We start from the raw sequence: 18,569 nt of genomic DNA on the forward strand, positions 1-18,569 counted from the left end.
ATAACCACCCTTCGGCGTAACACACCAGCTTCTGTATCTGTATCTATACAGCCGGTATAACCACCCTTCGGCGTAACACACCAGCTTCTGTATCTGTATCTATATAGCCGGTATAACCACCCTTCGGCGTAACACACCAGCTTCTGTATCTGTATCTATATAGCCACTATAACCGCCCTTCGGTGTAACACACCAGCTTCTGTATCTGTATCTATATAGCCGGTATAACCACCCTTCGGCGTAACACACCAGCTTCTGTATCTGTATCTATATAGCCGGTATAACCACCCTTCGGCGTAACACACCAGCTTCTGTATCTGTATCTATATAGCCGGTATAACCACCCTTCGGCGTAACACACCAGCTTCTGTATCTGTATCTATATAGCCGGTATAACCACCCTTCGGCGTAACACACCAGCTTCTGTATCTGTATCTATATAGCCGCTATAATCGCCCTTCGGCATAACACACCAGATATAAGCTGTACCTCTGTTATAACATTTTGTCTGACCCTTACCTCTTCCCTCATGACGTCAATAAAAAGCAGCCTGCAGGCCCACTTGAGCTTCTCATGAATAAACAAGGCTCCAAACCAAGTCCTTGTTCAAACAACCAAAAACAAAAGACGAGTTTTTCTTCAAATTAAACCGCCAATGAACTTAACTTATTTTGTAAAGTAACTTGTTTTCAAACCTTGTCGGACACATTGAAATCAGCCTCATCGTTTGAAAACCGTTCTTCCAAACTTAACAGTCGGTTCTCAGACTACAGTATCTTCCCCAAAGTTGAAGTCGGTAGCCTCAAAAACAAAGAAGACGCAGACAGTTCTTCCCGCCTTTGTGTCTTGTCTTTTGCCCTTACCTTTTCCCGCCTTTTCTACGTTTCCCCGCCTATTTCCCTGAACCTACCTCACGACAATAACTCACTGGTGTAAGCCGTGTGTCTCGGTTCCTCTGTTCCAGAAAACCCGCAGATTTGTCCCCAAAACAGGATTTCTTCGCAGGTTTACAGAAAAAAACTCTGTCAGGCCGCCATGTTTGCAGGTCAGAGGCTAGAGGTCAGAGTTTATCAGACTGTCATGGCGGCTGGAAGACTTCATTTGGGACTCGGTACGTTTTGAAGACGGAAAATAACACGAACATCAAGGTCAGACGGCTGGAAGGAAGTTTTCTCACTTGTTAAGAAACTCTTCTTTATCTGTTGAAGGTAAGCGGCAGCGTAAAAGATGGAGAAATTGTCATATTTTGTTGTTATTTCCATCTTTTTCTCAGAAAATTTATTGTGTGTTATTGAATGTATTGTCGTGTAAGGGCATGTTCCTAATTCTTTGCCATAATTTGAGGAACATGTACTCATTTTTAAACAAACATGTTTCATTGTGTTGTCAGGTTTCTGTGAAAGTTTTTGGACAGTTCATGAATCTATGAATGTTTGTATGGCCATGGCATTTATCTGTAAGCTATAAATAAACAAGGCGAAGGGGGGGGGGGGGGGGGGTATGAATGATAACTGTGACAAGTCACATCTTTTACATATTTTATGGTTTGGGATTGCCCTTGAATTCCGAAATTTAAAGTTAAAGTAAGGAAGTCAGCTACAACGATACCCATAATGGGGGGGGACGTGACTCTAAGTACTGTTAGGGAATGTTGGGCAAACTTAGTAAGGATACCCCAAAAGGTTAGGGCCCCCCAACTGCAAATATTTCAGGGAAATATTCTCCAGAACAAAACCTTAATGTGAATTCTAGGTATCTATGTCAAAGGGTAAGGCCCTGAAATTGAAAACCAAACCTGTCTGGACATTGTTAGGCAAATCGAAACAATGGTCGAGACAAGGACTGTTTACAATTTCGGGGCCTTACCCTTTGACATATTACGTGGAATTCCTGTCGCCGCACATGCGTTCTGGCCTCTGTGATAGTGTGAAAGAGCTTAATGCAAGGGTCTGTAATGGCAGCATGTATACAGGGCTTGGTGACCTCAATACAACATTATTACCCCAGGTGCGGCCCTAGGGCTGAAGGTTGCAGCGCTAACTCCCGTTCACGTCTCCCCAGGACAGGAGGTAATCTGATCTGGTCAGCGGTACAGGCGTCGTCGGCGAACGGAGCGTAGACTGCGGAAACAACATGGCGGTTCCGCCGCGATGGCTCAACTGTCCGCGGAAAGGGCAACTTGTGGCAGGTAATGTGACTGTTGAGATAATCGACATAATAAAACTTTTACACCTTCTTTCTGTACACAAAGTAAACTTTTTAAGCTCTTACTTAAAAGTTAGAGAAAGGACACATTTTTGATGAAAATCCAGGATGTTTCCAAAGAGGAGAAAGAAATATGTCAAAAGTGCAATACCTTGTTCGCATAATGAAAGCGTTGTTTGTATAAAATGTTCGTCTAAAAATTGAAAAAAAGAAGAAGAGAGAAGAAAACTTCCAAGGTGGGACACGAACCCCCGTCCTCTAGCATCATAGACGGTTGCACTGCTTTTTTGCTGTGCTACTGGTGCCTGTATGACGTAATGGTGATTTTTAAGATATGTACGTTTCATAACGTCATCAGCCAACTTGATTGGCTAAAGGCCACACCAATTTAATTTCTTGGTTCACGGATTTTTTCATAAAAAATATGGAGCGAGAAGGCGAAATACAAATAAAAATAAAAATTGTCAAATGCTTCGGGTAAAGGTAAGGGCTAATCCCAAACATAAAGAAAAAAGTTTTCAGCTTTGAAAAAAGTACAAAAACACTATTACTGTACAGTAACAGCACCTGTTCGTTGAAATTACAAAAGTAGTGTCAGTTTTTATGTTTGCTACACCAGAAAGTTGGTGAATGTTTTCATTAATGGTGAAAATTTGCTGAGTGGTAAGTTTTATTTTTATTTTTTTTTCCAAAAAATAGGAGCGAGCGAATCTGTGAAACAAGAAATTAAATTGGTGTGGCCTAAAGTTGGAAGAACGTGGCTGATAGGCTGGCAAAAACAATAAGTTTTCCTTTCTACAGTGTCCGTACAGATCTGCAATAAGCTAATTTTAAACCTAAAGAATAGCGACTAATGTGGCCTTACTTCCCTCTTCAGAGAAGTTTCTCCCGTTTAAGACACCGCTTGGCCCGCGGTACGATGACCAGGTCCCGGAGGAGAACCGGTTCCAGTGGCCGATGCTGTTCGCTTACGTAAACGGCATGGGGGTGAGATGGCTTCTCTTTGTACTGTCTGTACTCATAAGCTTATGCAGAAGCTAAGGTTGTACAGGTACAGATATACAGCTACAGGTACAGCTTGTAGTTATACTGAACCGGTTCCAGTGGCTGATGCTGTTTGCTTACGTCAACGGCATGGGGGTGAGGTCTTTGTACTTATAGTCTTAAGCTTGTACATATAACAGAAGATGTGGTTGTACAGATACAAAATGATACAGTGTACATAGTTTGTGGATTTACGATTGGTGCTTTACATCTTTTGTGCTTATGAGTGATCCAAAACATTTGCTTATATAGTATATAACTTACAAAATGTAAAAGCACTCCCTTTTATATATGAAGATGGCTTATTATTAACCTGTGTTAGTTGATAGTTTAAGCTGTGTTAGTTAATAATTTGTCTATTGACCCACAGCTGAAGATGGGTTTGGTAATTGATCTGTGTTAAAAAATTAAGCTGTGTTGGTTAATGAGTTATTTTATGTTAGTTAATAAGTTATCTATTAACCCACAGGCTAAGATGGGGCTGGTTATCAACCTGTGTTAGTTAATAAGTTAACCATTGTTAGTTAATGAGTTATCCATTAACCGAAAGGCTAAGATGGGGCTGGTTATTGACCTGTTTAGTTAATGAGTTAACCATTGTTAGTTAATAAGTTATCTGTTGCCCGACAGGCAAAAATGGGTCTGGTTATTGACCTGTGTTAGTTAATAAGTGAACCATTGTTAGTTAACGAGTTATCCATTAACCCACAGGCTAAGATGGGGCTGGTTATCGACCTGTATTAGTTAATGAGTTAACCATTGTTAGTTAATAAGTTACCTGTTATCCCACAGGCTAAGATGGGTCTGGTTATCGACCTGTGTTAGTTAATAAGTTAAGTCATGTTAGTTATTGAGTTATCCATTAACCCACAGGCTAAGATGGGTCTTGTTATCGACCTGTGTTAGTTAATAAGTTATCTGATTTTAGTTAATAAGTTAACAATTGTTAGTTAATAAGTTAACGATTGTTAGTTAATAAGTTAACCATTGTTAGTTAACCATTGTTAGTTAATGAGTTAACCATTGTAAGTTAATAAGTTAACCATTGTTAGTTAATAAGTTACCTGTTATCCCACAGGCTAAGATGGGTCTGGTTATTGACCTGACCAACACCAACAGGTTTTACAACAAGGAACAGGAAGTGGAGAGGAATGGAGTCAAACATGTCAAACTGCAGTGTCGGGGGTGAGTTTTCATTTCTGCATTTCTAAAGTTGATTGTTATAAATCTTATAATTGTCTCATCTCTACCAGCAAATAACCTATATATATATATATTCATGTGTATGTCATTTACTAGATCACACACATGGATTTTTTTCAGAAAAATGTGTCAAGAGAGACCTCCAAAGCCAAGTCCCCCAGTATACTGCACTCCTGTATGTCAAAACTGTGCATACCTGGGGGTTCTGCACTCTCAAACATGCTGCAATTAGTTTAAATTGAATAGAAATAGATGCATGTAACCTGGTGTGTATAACTGTTATTGAACTGAATACTTTTGTATAACTGCCATTTGATTTTATCTAATGAAGGTTCCCGTCCTGATTAGTAATGAAAGTTTCCATTAATGAAGTCTGACATTTTTGTCCCCCTTGTATACAATATTTTGTATGATGCATGTCACCTTTATGATTCATTCATTCATTCATTCGTCCCATAGCCTTTTAATCGGCCATAGGCTGATTAATCAGCCGTAGGGGCAGCACAACATGCTGTGCTGTATCAATAGGCATTTTAGTCCTCTGGCGGCGCCTATCTCCTCTCCGGGGCATGGTGAATGATGTAAATCACCGTATGGCTGATACGACACGAAGGTTCGCCAGGCCTCCGTCCGGGTGATTTTTAGTGAATCACCAACTCCAGACAGAATGGTTTGCTCCATCGCACACCACACCATCGCACGTGTGGGGGTTCTTTAACAATATTTTTATGAAAAGATAAATAAAAGACATTTTTGTTTCACCCACAGTCATGGAGAGACCCCTAACGAAGAACAGACGTCAGCATTTGTGAACCTCTGTGCCAACTGGACAGCCAGGAACCCCACAGATCTCATAGGTAAGGCTTCCTTCTTAAATAACTTATAAGGAAGAAGTTGTTACATGTTTGATACATTTGGGGCTGCATTCTTCACACTGTAACAGCGATACCTAGCTGCAGTTTGGAGTACTGCATCAGGGACACCCATAGCTACAGTGCAATGTTATTAGTTATTGGGTGGGCCGACTACTCTCTTTTTGCAGCCAGGGGCTGAATTGCGAGAAGCTTATAATAGGCAGGGCTAAATCGCAAGTGTCTGGAGCGAGCTGCCATTCGGCGCCACTCAGGTGACCTCAATACGACAGTAATTGCCCCAGGTGCGGGCATGGGACTGTAGGTTTTGAACCATTCAGACTGGGAAGGACCCCTACTTTTTGAGATAAGTGTGGTGGGTTCTTTAATGTGCTCAAGGTGTAACCACTCAAGTGAACGAGTCCATCCTAGTGCAAGAGCACCTTTACCTGTTTAAGTCTAACCCTTTGTTCTCACCTGCCACAGGTGTTCACTGCACCCACGGGTTCAACCGGACAGGTTTCCTCATCGTGGCTTACCTGGTGGAGAAACACTCTTGGAGGTGAGGTCATAGCTTTCTGTGTACCGCCGCTGGTAAAGTCACTTATTTCGGTGTACTTTCAATTGACTGGTGACATCACTGATTTCTGTACACTTACATTGGTGACACCTCTTGTGTCTGTGCACTGCTGCTGGTGACATCACTAATTTCTGTGCACAAATATCACAGTGTCAAATCAACTATTCAGGCCTTTAGAGTTGATAACTGTTTACTTCTGCTAATTACATCACTGATTGTTGTGCACTTCTGCATGTGACATCACTGATCTGTGCACACACATTGCAGTGTCGAGGCAGCTGTCCAGGCCTTCACTGTCGCTCGGCCCCCTGGGATGTATAAAGGTCACTACCTGGAGGAGCTGTTCCGTCGCTATGGCGATGCAGACGATGCCCCGCCCGCCCCGCCGCTCCCTGATTGGTGCACGGAGTCTGATGACTTGGACGATGATGGAAACCCGACCCAGCAGCCATCCAATGGGATGAAAGGTCAAAGGGCAGGGGGCACGACCTATAAGGTAACTGTGCTGATAGATGAAGTCTTTCTTCTTATATTTTGTTCCTTTTTTGAGCTAGTTACAATATGGCACACTGTGTAAACATTTAGGCTGGTCAAATGTTATTTACATTGTGTCAAGTTCTTCCTATAATTGTAAGACTTGTACTAAATTTTCAGCATGATTGGAAATTCAACAAGCAAATATCTGCCATAATTTCTGTTGACAACAGCTTCATTTAAACAAAATAAAAAATGTTGCTAGACTAAGTATAGGATCAAATCTTTGGTGTTGATAATAAATGTTAGCTTGTCTAGTATTTGTTTTGCTTTCTCTGTATTTGCAGGTTTGTATGAAAGATAATTTTGATAGTAAATGATATTGTTTCATTATAGCTCTTATGTTAACACTGATTACATTTTGTATAATATTACGAATGTTGGTAACTTTTAAAGTTAGTTTTTCTGTCCCCCAGCCCTTTATGGACGGGCTGGTACCCGGAGTGGACACCGTCACGGACCAGCCGCGGCTACGCAACGTGCAGCAAAAAGTACAGCACATGTGTGGCTGGCACAAGTGAGTACTGTTTCTGTGCTACTGTTGTACTGTTTCTGTACTACTGTTCTCTTTATTTGCACGCTGTTGCAATTTTGCCTACTGACAGTAGTTGTATGCTTTTCTATTCTACACAGTTTCAGCGACTGAATAGTGTCAGATTAGATTTTCCTCCCACCCTTCTGTTGTCATTTTGCCATTGAAATTTCTTACCTATATGTTGGTACCTCGGATGATACGAAGCACACTGTGTTGTACATTCATTCTGTTGATTCTGTCGATTGAGGCAGACTTTCTCAGGTGCCCAGCCAGTCCCCATGTGTGTTCTACATGTTTTCTGTCCTGACATGTGTGTTCTACATGACTGTGTTCTGTCCTACAGACAGGGTTTCGCAGGCATCCAGCCGGTCTCCATGTGTGTTCTGTGTGTGTTCTTGTTCTTGTTCTGTACTGATGTGTGTTCTACGTGTGTTCTGTCCTGCAGAAATGGTTTCCCGGGTGCCCAGCCTGTCTCCATGTGTGTGTTCTGTACTTACATGTGTTCTACATGTGTTCTGTACTGACATGTGTTCTACATGTGTTCTGTCCTACAGACAGGGTTTCCCGGGTGCCCAGCCCGTCTCCATGGACAGGAAGAACCTGAGTTTTCTGGCACAGAAGCCGTACAAGGTCAGCTGGAAGGCCGACGGTGTCAGGTAAGGTCACCTAACACATGTCTGTTCTGTAAATTTGTCATTTTTGCAGTGGTCTCGTTTTGCTCAAGGGGGAAAAAGACTCTGTGATTTCTTTGCATTATTATTTTTTATTCCAATTTGGGGTTGAAACAAGTCTACAGTGCAAGGGGTGATGAGACAATGAGACAATACAGTGTTCCATCCCCCCAGATCTCTTGGTTGTCCATTGTAATAGAACCTTGATTGTTGTTCTCAAAAGGCCAGCCTCAGAACTGCCCCCCTGTAGAAAGAGTCTGACAGACACTAACGTACCCCCCTGTACCCCCCCCCCCCCAGGTTGATGTTGTTAATAGACGGCCCCCAGCAGGTTTACCTAGTAGACAGAGACAACACAGTGTTCCACCCCCCCCTGGAAGTACCCACCGGAAGTACCCCACTGAAGTACCCCCCTGTACACTAATGTACCCCCTGTATCCCCCAGGTTGATGTTGTTAATGGACAGCACCCAGCAGGTGTATCTAGTAGACAGAGACAACACCGTGTTCCCTTCCACCCCCCCCCCCCGGGGAGTACCCCCAGCCCTGTACACTAATGTACCCCCCTGTCTCCCCCCCCCAGGTTGATGTTATTGATAGACGGTGCCCAGCAGGTATATCTAGTAGACAGAGACAACACAGTGTTCCACCCCCCCCTCCTGAAGTACCCCCCTGTAGACAGACACTAATGTACCCCCCCTGTACCACCCCCCCTACAGGTTGATGTTGCTAGTAGATGGCCCCCAGCAGGTGTACCTGGTAGACAGAGACAACACAGTGTTCCATGCGCCCCAGCTCACCTTTCCCCGCAGAAAGGAACCGGACAAGCAGATCTGTAACACACTACTGGACGGGGTAGGTGCATGATTTCTGGAATTTGTAAGAACTTGATGTAAATGCACTGCATAAGACTATTGACAATGTATGTAGTACCTGTATCTCTAAGTGTTGCAGTCCTTAGGATTAGAAATCAAGCTATTGGCCACTGTTGCAAGAATCTGACACACATATACTAACAACAGTGCTAATACACTGTTATAGTGAGCACCTGTCTACTATGGCCATTTTCATAAAGTTACTGGTTTCCAGTGACTATAGTGCAGGTTAGTAAATCTGTGATCTACTGCTAGTTTTACTGAAAATCACAGTTTTCTAACTGTGCACAGCTGACTGTAATTGTTTTCTCCTCATGAACTAGAATAGATGGACATTTCACAGTTGATGAGGTTCTTATTAGAATAAATTAGCATTTATTTTTCCCATGTGAGAATCCTGGATTTGTGAAAAAAAATTTCAAACTCGCACAGAAGATTTTTTTCTCTTAATTTCCCAGGAGATGATAATAGACAAGGTGGCTGGGAAGGACCGGCCGAGATACCTGGCCTATGACATCATCAAGTTTGAGGTGAAGTACTGATTCAGTTTTGTTGTGGAGTGTATACGTAGAGAGATTTCGTGGTTGGTGACTCGGAACCTGAGTTCAAATCTGTGACAGGTCTGATGTTTTGCACTTGCTTCTGTTTCCATGATTCGAGTTCTAGCCAGCAAAATTTTCCATACTACCTGGTCCCTTTTTTCTTAACAACAATACTAACAGTGCAACAATCATCCCCACCCCAGGGGCAGCCCGTGGGGGAGTGCGATTTCTCGCGGCGGCTCCTGTGCATCAGGAAGGAGATTGAGGAAACGCGGGACAGCCAGGCGCAGGCCGGCGCGCTCGACAAGTCCCGCGAACCCTTCAGCGTGCGCCACAAACCCTTCTGGGACATCACCATGTCTCCTAAGGTCAGGTCATAGGTCAGAAATTGTCACAAAAGGTCAGCTCATAGGGCACAAACTCTGACATAAGCAGACTTGCAACAATTGGAGCAAAGTGTGATTGGTAGTTGGAAGTAAAAAAAAATTGTTTCACTAGACTAAGTTGGTATATGATTACACATCCTCAAGACATGCCATTTACCACACTCATCATCATTATGGCCCCACTACTTAACTTGCTAAATGACACACCAAAGCTAAGGAGGTTATAACCAATGCCAGATAACAGTTACTCAAGCAACGGTCAGACATTTCAAGTAGCACCCACACCATTGTACCTTTGTCTGTGACTCTGTCAGTGAAACATCTGACCATTTCCAAAATCATATCCAGTTGCTTAAGTAACCTTCATCAATGCAATGCTATACCTTTAACTGCACCACAGTGCTGAAACACGGTCTTGCATGGGTGTGAGATTTGATCAAGTGATGCCCACCCCCACCCCCCAACACCCCTGCTTCTAGATGATAAGTTTCCATAATCTCAATGTGTGCTCCGGAAACACGTTTTTCTGATCATTTACCTGCACCACTTAACTGTTAACCCATGGTAACAAGGTTGTAGAGAGACATGTATAAGTTCAAATCATGGCCCCCTCCCCCCAGCTCCTGGTAACACAGGGTACATGTATACAAACGTGTACAAATTTTTTATGACATCTACCACCACCCCTGCAGCTCCTGGATGGCAGTTTCTCCTCACAGGTTAGCCATGAGGTCGACGGGCTCATCTTCCAGCCAGCAGGACCCAAGGATGTGAGTCTGGCTTCCTTCTGGTTCTTAAGACATGAAGAGTTTATCCTTAAAATGACATCTTCTGGGCTCTAGCTTTTCTAGGGATGTTTTACACCATGTACATTTTCAGTTACTAGGATGTAGGTCTGGGTTCCTTCTGATTCTAAATATGTGGTTCTTCATAAGATTATCATTAAGATGACCTTCTGGGCTCTAGCTTTTTATAGGGATGTTGTAAACCATGTACATTTTCAGTAAGAAAATTAGAACAGACAATTTGGATATCGAAAAAGTACACACTGCCTTACCTGGTAGACCTTAACTCATCGACAAAGAGCATTTTTTAAGGTCTTTAACATTTAGGAAGTGTATTGTGCAGTGATTGCTTTTACTTGTTTGAAGAAGAAGATAGACAGACCAAAGACAATATCTTTACCTTCCATGAAGGCTAACATGATAAAAAGTTCAGTAGTGATCAGGCTTTTAGCTAGGATTTTATCATTGGGAGTCCAAATTTATTCGTGAGTTGTGGTGACTGTCTATTGTAGGGGGGTCTGGGGGCATCCACCCTCCATCGTGCAGAGTTTTTGATGATTTTAAGTTAACATGGTGCATTCTAAGCATCCTAAGAGGCAAAAATACTGAATTTCATGCTTGTCAGAGGATTTTCTCCCCAGTATAAGGGTGTCCAGTGCGTCAAATTTTTTGTTATTCTAAGAAAAGAGTGTCTAGATGACGCCTTGACGCATGCCTGGCTAAAAGCCTGGTAGTGATTTATGCCTGTCTGTGGTGCCTGTGCAGAAATATGTGGGAGGGCGGTGTGACGACATCCTGAAGTGGAAGCCTCCAACGTTAAACACGGTCGACTTCAAACTGCAGATCAGAAGGGAAGGTGGAGAGGGGTGAGTAACAACGTTGGTCAGGATTTTTAAAAAAAATATATTTTACCAGCTGAGGGGTGACATGTCACCTCATTTTGGCGCTTTTTAATATGCCCTGGGGGTAACCCCAGACATACATGTACATCACATATCAAATATAATAAAAAGTAACATAACGATTGTGTTTGTACTGAAGGCAGCTGTGCCAGTTAAGACTCAAAAGCCACACAATATTAAGTTAAGGGTTTTCTCTGAAACCTAACACTAAGACAGGACTGTACTCAGATAAGGATGGACCCCTATTTTTAGATCTTTTGGGATCTTAAATGTTCTCAAAGTGTTCATGTCTTCAAATATGGGACCTCCGGTCTATTGCAGTGGATGGCCCTAGCCAAATCGTAAATCACCTGAGGACATAATGTGCACAGTACAGGGCTCTAGCCAGCGTCCGTCTTTCCGTCAATTGAAGGAAATTTGCTGCGTGTGACGGAAAATTTTTAAACCAATCCGTCAACCTTGATGGACAAAAATTCTTGGTGGAAGCTACAGGCGGCTTGGGGACACTGTCGGAAAGCCACACACTGTTTGTTTTGCTATTGTTATGATTGTTGACTTGGTGTGTCGGCGCCGTTTCGCATACGATAATCTCATTAAAAACCTGTTTTTCAAGGTCTCAGTTTCGTCTTTCTAACTTAATTTTCGCGGTTTTCGTGACAATGGCAATTGGCTGACGGAAAACATTTTCGAGCTGGCTAGAGCCCTGGCACATTACTAAGATTCTGATCTGAATTTGTGTATACAGTCAAACCTGCCCAAGACGACCACCCGGGGACCGGAAAAAAGCGGTCGATTTGGACAGGTGGTCGCTGAGAAGAGTATCGACTCAAAACATGCCCGATGGAAAGTATAAATGGTTTCCATTGTGCTTAATGGCATAAAGCAAGCACACTGCACGCACGCAAAGAAGCGAGGTCTTTAATCTCAAATACAACAGGCACACTGTAAACTGTAAATTTAACCCCAAAATCCGACGCAAACTGGCCGATTTCGGCACAAAATCGTGCTAGTTATCATCAAAAATCGATGAAAACCTCAATTTTGAAAATGATGCGGTCGTTATGGGTCCCAATTTGGGCCGGTCGCGGTCGCGTTGGCCAGGTGGTCGTTGAGAAAAGGTTGCTTAATGCTTACGTCAATGGGAAAATAAATCGGGACCGAGAAATAGTGGTCGAAATGGCCAGGTGGTCGCTGAGAGGAGGTGGTCGTTCGGGCAGGTTTGACTGTATAAGGGGACTCAAAGCAACTGCTTCATCTCTTGTTGTTCTCCTTTTTCAGAATGTTGGTGCAAACGAAAGGGTTTTTATACGTCGGAGGTTTTGAACAACCGATCGCTCAAATGAAGGTGAGTGCAAAAATAGGTTTATGCACAAAATTTTATTCCTCGCAGCCGGTGATGTTGAACACCATTAAGATCCTCTTGGTGTTCTGAACAAAGTTCAACATACGGTAATTTCTAACACAACAAATTATTATACCCAAATTTTCGACTGATCATCACCATTCTTTGTCAAAGAATGGACAATCCCCTGCTTCTGTGGCATCATGTTATGTAGATAGAACACATGACTCAGTGAGCAGTGGATCATAAGTTGCAGGAAGTCTATGGCACCCTCCGTCTCTGTATAGGGATGGTTGTAAAGATCTGGTGTAGCTAGTTTTTTTGATACCCTCTTTTTGTGTTTGTTTAGCTGTAAATTCCTTAGGCCTGTAGTTTTCAAAATGATAATATATGAATCCATTTGAAAGTGAAGCATCTGTTTTTCTCTTGTTGCAGGTGACCAAAGATCTGAAGAAATACGATGGTAAGATCGTGGAGTGCAAGTTTGACGGGGCGACAAAACAGTGGCTGTTTCTCCGTGAGAGAACGGACAAGAGCTTCCCTAACTCCTACACAACTGCTGTCGGTGGGTGCTTCTCTCTAATACTTTATTAACTATATGGTAGAACCCAGGCTGCTTTCTACAAATTTGGTATGCTCTCTGGTAACTATTTTTGGGTTCATCAGGTAACTATTTCTGCCGTATGGGTTCATCAGGTTAACTATTTCTGCAGTATGGGTTCATCAGGTATCTATTTCTGCAGTATGGGTTCATCAGGTATCTATTTCTGCAGTATGGGTTCATCAGGTAACTATTTCTGCAGTATGGGTTCATCAGGCAACTATTTCTGCAGTATGGGTTCATCGGGTAACTATTTCTGCAGTATGGGTTCATCAGGTAACTATTTCTGCAGTATGGGTTCATCAGGTTACTATTTCTGCAGTATGGGTTCATCAGGTAACTTTTTCTGCAGTATGGGTTCATCAGGTTACTTCTGCAGTATGGGTTCATCAGGTTACTTCTGCAGTATGGGTTCATCAGGTAACTATTTCTGCAGTATGGGTTCATCAGGTAACTATTTCTGCAGTATGGGTTCATCAGGTTTACTATATTACTATTATGCGAACAGAGCCTGTAACCAGGGATATCTGATAAGTGAACAGTACTGTATGTTTGTAACCATGGAGATCTGTTCTGTTTCCCTCCCAGCTGTGTTTGAGAGCATACAGAACCCCGTAACCATGGAGATCTGTTCTGTTTCCCTCCCAGCTGTGTTTGAGAGCATACAGAACCCCGTAACCATGGAGATCTGTTCTGTTTCCCTCCCAGCTGTGTTTGAGAGCATCCAGAACCCCGTTACCAAGGAGATCCTGTTCGAGTTCATCACGAGATCGAGGTACCAGCAGCACCCTCCCCCGGGATCAATGCACCCTCCCCCTGGCTCCTCACACCCTCCCCAGTCATCGCTGGACAGTCCCCGCGGCCAGAAGAGACCACTGTCACAAGGAGACCACTTAATGCCGCCACCAGAGAAGATGCCAAAAAGATAAGATGTCTTAAAGATACGAGTTTCTTATTTACTGTTTGTTGGACCTTATTTTATAGTTAGGACATTTTCTAATGTTGGTTCATTGAAATTTGGAAAGACAATGAGAATTTTTGAAATACTATTCACTGTCCCTGTAGCTATAAATGAAATGAAGATGCAACAGTTTTGTTTGTTTGTCAACCTTTGTTTGTTAAAAATGGCCTGCAAATGTTCTATGAGTTTTAGGCTATGAGGGAGATGTTAATGATAGGACAAAATATACAGGAGAGAAGCATGCCTTGACAGACCATACCAGGGTTGTAGCCAGCACCCGTCCTTTGACAGAATTTTGCAGCTTGGGAGGGAAAATTTTTTGCGCATTCCGTCTATTCCATTTGACGGACAAAAATCAATACGGAAAGATATAATAAAACTGTCTCCCTTAAGTAATTTTTCACCAATTGAAAACAGATGCTGTTAGTCTTCCATCAAAATTTAAACCTCAAAATGCAGGATATAGCGATTCAGAGGGTCTAGATTTCAAACTTTTCCAGGGTAGAATGCGCGGACCCCTAGGAACGTCGCGCCTTTGGCACTCAGTAGGTCTGTTCAAAATTTGAGGGGACAGAAAATGACTTCAGGCTGGCTACAACCCTGGACTATACATACAATCATACATAAAATTAGTGTACTTTTTAACAGTGCATTAGTCACCAAGTTGTGCAACATTGTATAAAGCTTAACATCAATGTGTTGTTGACTGTTGCCGTTGAGATATTTTCAAAAACTTCTATCTTTCCAACCTGAAAAAGTGAAAAGTCTGATAAGTTTGCTGTTCTCGTTCTGAGGTTCATGTGGTAAAAGATAAGAATAGCACCCAGGTTACATTAAACTTGACAGTCATTTTTCAAATGCCGAGGCCTCCAAAGTGCAGATTTACTTAATATTGACTGTACAGTTAGGTTTGACATGTCATTAGAAATATTCAGCCCACTATGGATATGATATCTTCTTTTATATAATATGATGGTTCTGCCCTACCATACTGTCATTCAGAGGTTTGAATCGTTGTCAGAATCGTTTACTGGTCTTCAATTAAAAAAATGACCACCAAACTCAGTACTGGAAATCAGGTCAGACCTTCACCTCATTGTCCATTTTGCTACAAAGGATACAATATACACATGGACAGTGGTTAAAATGAAGTGTCAATTTTAGGTTAGTAAGGCCACACCGATTTAATTTCTTGGTTCACGGATTCGCTCGCTCCTATTTTTTTGAAAAAAATAAAAAATAAAAATGACCACTCAGCAAATTTTCACCATTAATGAAACCATTCACCAGCTTTCTGGTGTAGCAAATTGGCCTTTATATTATAAGCTCCTTAAAGTGTGGGTACAGGTGCTGTTACTGTACAAAAATAGTGTTTTTGTACTTTTTTCAAGCTGAAAACTTTTTTTCTTTATGTTTTGGATTAGCCGTTACCTTTACCACAACCATTTTCCAATTTTTATCTTTATTTTTATTTCGCCCTCTCGCTCCATATTTTTTATGAAAAAATCCGTGAACCAAGAAATTAAATTGGTGTGGCCTAAAGAAAAGTTGTGAATAAATGTACAATACAGACAGTCAGCATTGTGTTCAGTAGTCATTTTATTACAAAAGTCATAAACAGATGAAGGTTGTTTCATTCTTTTTTATCTCCATGACTCCTTTTGATTTGTAGATAGTGGTGATCATGTTACAAATGTAGCTTTATAAAAGGTTTGGTCGGGATGCTTCTTGCACCTCTCTAAAGATAGCACATGTGGAAGAATTTTTCCACTTTTCAGTGAAAAGCAGAAGTATCTAATAGTATCGATTTTATTGTTTAAAAATGCATGTTAAGGTCCAGCAATTTCAAGTCGTTTTAATAAGTCAATCTAATTGCTTAAAGTGTATGGAAATAGGGCCAGTCCAAGCTCTCACAGTCGTTAATTTTGGGGATCCACCAATTGAAGGACAAAACAACATCTAGCTACAGTTTTGGAATCTTAGCATCAAGATGTTCTTTTCTGCTTGTACACAAACCGTGAGTGGGGATAATGGGCGGTGCTGACAACCCTTAATTACTTAAGATGTATTTTTGGTCAGCGTTAAGCTAGCAACCCTCAATTAGAGGTCCTTTTTAATTTGATTTGACTAACTATGCTGGACAGTTTAGAATAGACAGAAGCTCCACCGCTCAGACCGCCGACACTTGGTACGGTCCGGACGACGTCTCCTTATTTGGTGTGCTGGCGGCTGAGTCCGTGAGCTCCACCCCTCAGACTGCCGACACTTGGTACGGTCCGGACGACGTTTCCTTATTTGGCGTGCTGGCGGCTGAGTCCGTGAGCTCCACCCCTCAGACTGCCGACACTTGGTACGGTCCGGACGACGTTTCCTTATTTGGCGTGCTGGCGGCTGAGTCCGTGAGCTCCACCCCTCAGACTGCCGACACTTGGTACGGTCCGGACGACGTCTCCTTATTTGGCGTGCTGGCTGTTGAGTCTATAAGCTCCACCCCTCAGACTGCCGACACTTGGTACGGTCCGGACGACGTTTCCTTATTTGGCGTGCTGGCTGTTGAGTCTGTGATCTCCTCCTCTTTGGATGGCCCAACCACGGTCATGATCACAGGCATGACGACCAAAGCGTGTAGCAAAACCAGCGCGCACAGCGTGAAAACCGCCTGGAACAAGCTGTAGAAGATGTAGGACGGCGCCGTGGTGAACGGCAAAACCGCAAACATCAGTGTTAGACATGTCTGCACCACAGGCATACTGTAGTACACCAGGGTGGACTGCATGCACTTAGTCCTGGTGGGGCCCTGCGCGCGCACGAACGCGAACACGGTCGGAGAGGTGGCCTGGATCGTGAAGCCCAAAGCAAACACGGAGTACCCCAAGGTGGCCGGGTCAAGGTTAGTGCCAAGGACCGTGAGAAATCCGATCAGACCGGTCATGACGGACATGGTTAGGATAGCCACCCACATGCTGCTTCGGAAGTTCGTCACAGTAAACATCGCGAACACGAGAAAACAGAACCCGGTGATCCCAAGGTTCTCCAACGCTTCTGGTAGAATCGGCGCGAACTGGTCCAGGAACATGAACGCCGGGTTGTACACGGTCACGTTCAAGTCGCTTTCTCTCGCGACCTTTCGTGCCGAGGTCATCACCTCAATCAACTCCTTGTAGTTTGCTGTTTTCTTGCTCTGTAGGAAGATCCTGCTGGCGCGAATGTTCTTCTGATTGTTTTTGAACACGATGTCATGTCTGTATCTACGGAAAGCAGTGGTGTTGAGAAACTGCCGGAGCCTCTTGATGTACTTTAGCTTGTCCGCACGTTTGCGGCCGCCAACCGTGTTTAGGAAGGCGCGGTAGTCTCGGAACCAGGCATCGGTGTCGGGCGCGGAGATGTGCGGAATGCTCTCGAACGTCCGGGTGAGGTTTTCGAGCCCGTCCTGAACCGCAGGGTCCCAGTAGCGCAGGTCGCCGCGTAGGATCACAGCGATCCTGGGCCCAAATTCCGTGAAGTAGACATCCTGTGGGAAGAAGAGGAGTAAGTTACAAATTGTGACCACAGCCAGCTAATGAAACACATGGAAAGGAAAAAAAAGGAAAGTGATCTCGATCCAGTTTTAGCTCACTGAAGAGCTAGTCTTCCACTGGTCGTGACAGAGAGGACAGACGCTATGTACAGTATTTACAGGTTCATTGTACCGGGGAAATTCCCCTAGCTCTTTTCGACAAGCACAATGAACAGTGGACCACGGCTTAACGTCCTGTCCTAAGGACTGCAACCCTTTCCAGTAGTGTGCATGTCGGGTGAGCGACACAACCGGAATTGAATTCACGGCTTCTGGTTCCAGAGGCAGGGCCGCTAACCACTGGACTACGCGCGCAAAGCTAGTCTAATGGCACCTGCGGTACTCTACATGCGGTTTCATCATACTGGTATGTTATATGGAGCACACGAATATGGCATGCGGCTTGATAATATGTCAAATGAGGATTGGTACTGGTAGTACTTGTAATGATGAGATGTTGTTGTACATGTATGTTTTGTTATGCTATGCTGTCCATTCTGGATAAAGTCTAACTGTATTTTCCAACACAAAAAATGAGACCAATTTTTTTATGCTGTGCATGTTTTCTGTCATATATTAAGTCCTGGAGAGTAGCTGCGCCCCATTCTACGTGCGACAGTTAACAAAGGAGTTAGTAAACCACCGTGGAAACTCAACTTTGTCTTCTCCGTACCAAACTTTTACGGTCTGAGAAAATTTAACTTGTTCTCTGAACTAAATGTTCACGATGGCAGCAGGTGCGCATAAAAAAAGTCTGTGATTTATTTGTTATCTGTAATGATAAGTTCACGTTACAGCCGTCACAGTGAAAACCGTGAACATAAAAGTACAGTGAAAAAATCAGGAATTACAGTATTCTTCCTACGCAAAGGTATGCACGGATCAAATTTTCAACGACCACTGTTGCCTCCAATACTCAGTACTGATCCTGAACAAGGTAATAGTAGTTGCTAAAAATTTGCTCTGTGTATACCTTTGTGTGGAAGAAAGTTAAGCA

The 18,569-nt window shown here is 43.1% G+C and overlaps 2 protein-coding genes across 2 annotated transcripts in view; one reads left to right on the top strand and one right to left on the bottom strand.

Annotated features, from left to right (window-relative positions):
- The first annotated feature begins 1,044 nt into the window (after window positions 1-1,044).
- On the top strand, window positions 1,045-14,864 carry LOC118404722 (mRNA-capping enzyme-like). Its single transcript, XM_035803992.1, has 17 exons — window positions 1,045-1,208; window positions 2,067-2,193; window positions 3,088-3,192; window positions 4,328-4,434; window positions 5,221-5,309; window positions 5,790-5,865; window positions 6,151-6,379; window positions 6,834-6,934; window positions 7,507-7,608; window positions 8,342-8,477; window positions 8,956-9,027; window positions 9,243-9,407; window positions 10,118-10,195; window positions 10,976-11,076; window positions 12,391-12,457; window positions 12,890-13,019; window positions 13,764-14,864. Exons 2-17 carry the CDS (start codon window positions 2,134-2,136, stop codon window positions 13,982-13,984), a joined length of 1,839 nt encoding a protein of 612 aa, XP_035659885.1. The 5' UTR covers window positions 1,045-1,208; window positions 2,067-2,133; the 3' UTR covers window positions 13,985-14,864.
- A 571-nt stretch (window positions 14,865-15,435) lies between these two features.
- The window catches only part of LOC118404438 (patched domain-containing protein 1-like), a 14,789-nt gene continuing 11,655 nt past the window's right edge, over window positions 15,436-18,569 (bottom strand). Inside the window, exons 8-9 of the mRNA XM_035803513.1 lie at window positions 17,907-17,916; window positions 15,436-17,572 (exon numbers count right to left, since the gene is read on the bottom strand). Of these exons, the coding sequence (XP_035659406.1) occupies window positions 16,511-17,572; window positions 17,907-17,916 (1,072 nt within the window). The 3' untranslated portion in view covers window positions 15,436-16,510. The remainder of the gene's footprint in view (window positions 17,573-17,906; window positions 17,917-18,569) is intronic.

This window comes from Branchiostoma floridae, chromosome 17 (assembly GCF_000003815.2).
Source record: "Branchiostoma floridae strain S238N-H82 chromosome 17, Bfl_VNyyK, whole genome shotgun sequence".
NCBI classification, from domain to species: Eukaryota; Metazoa; Chordata; class Leptocardii; order Amphioxiformes; family Branchiostomatidae; genus Branchiostoma; species Branchiostoma floridae.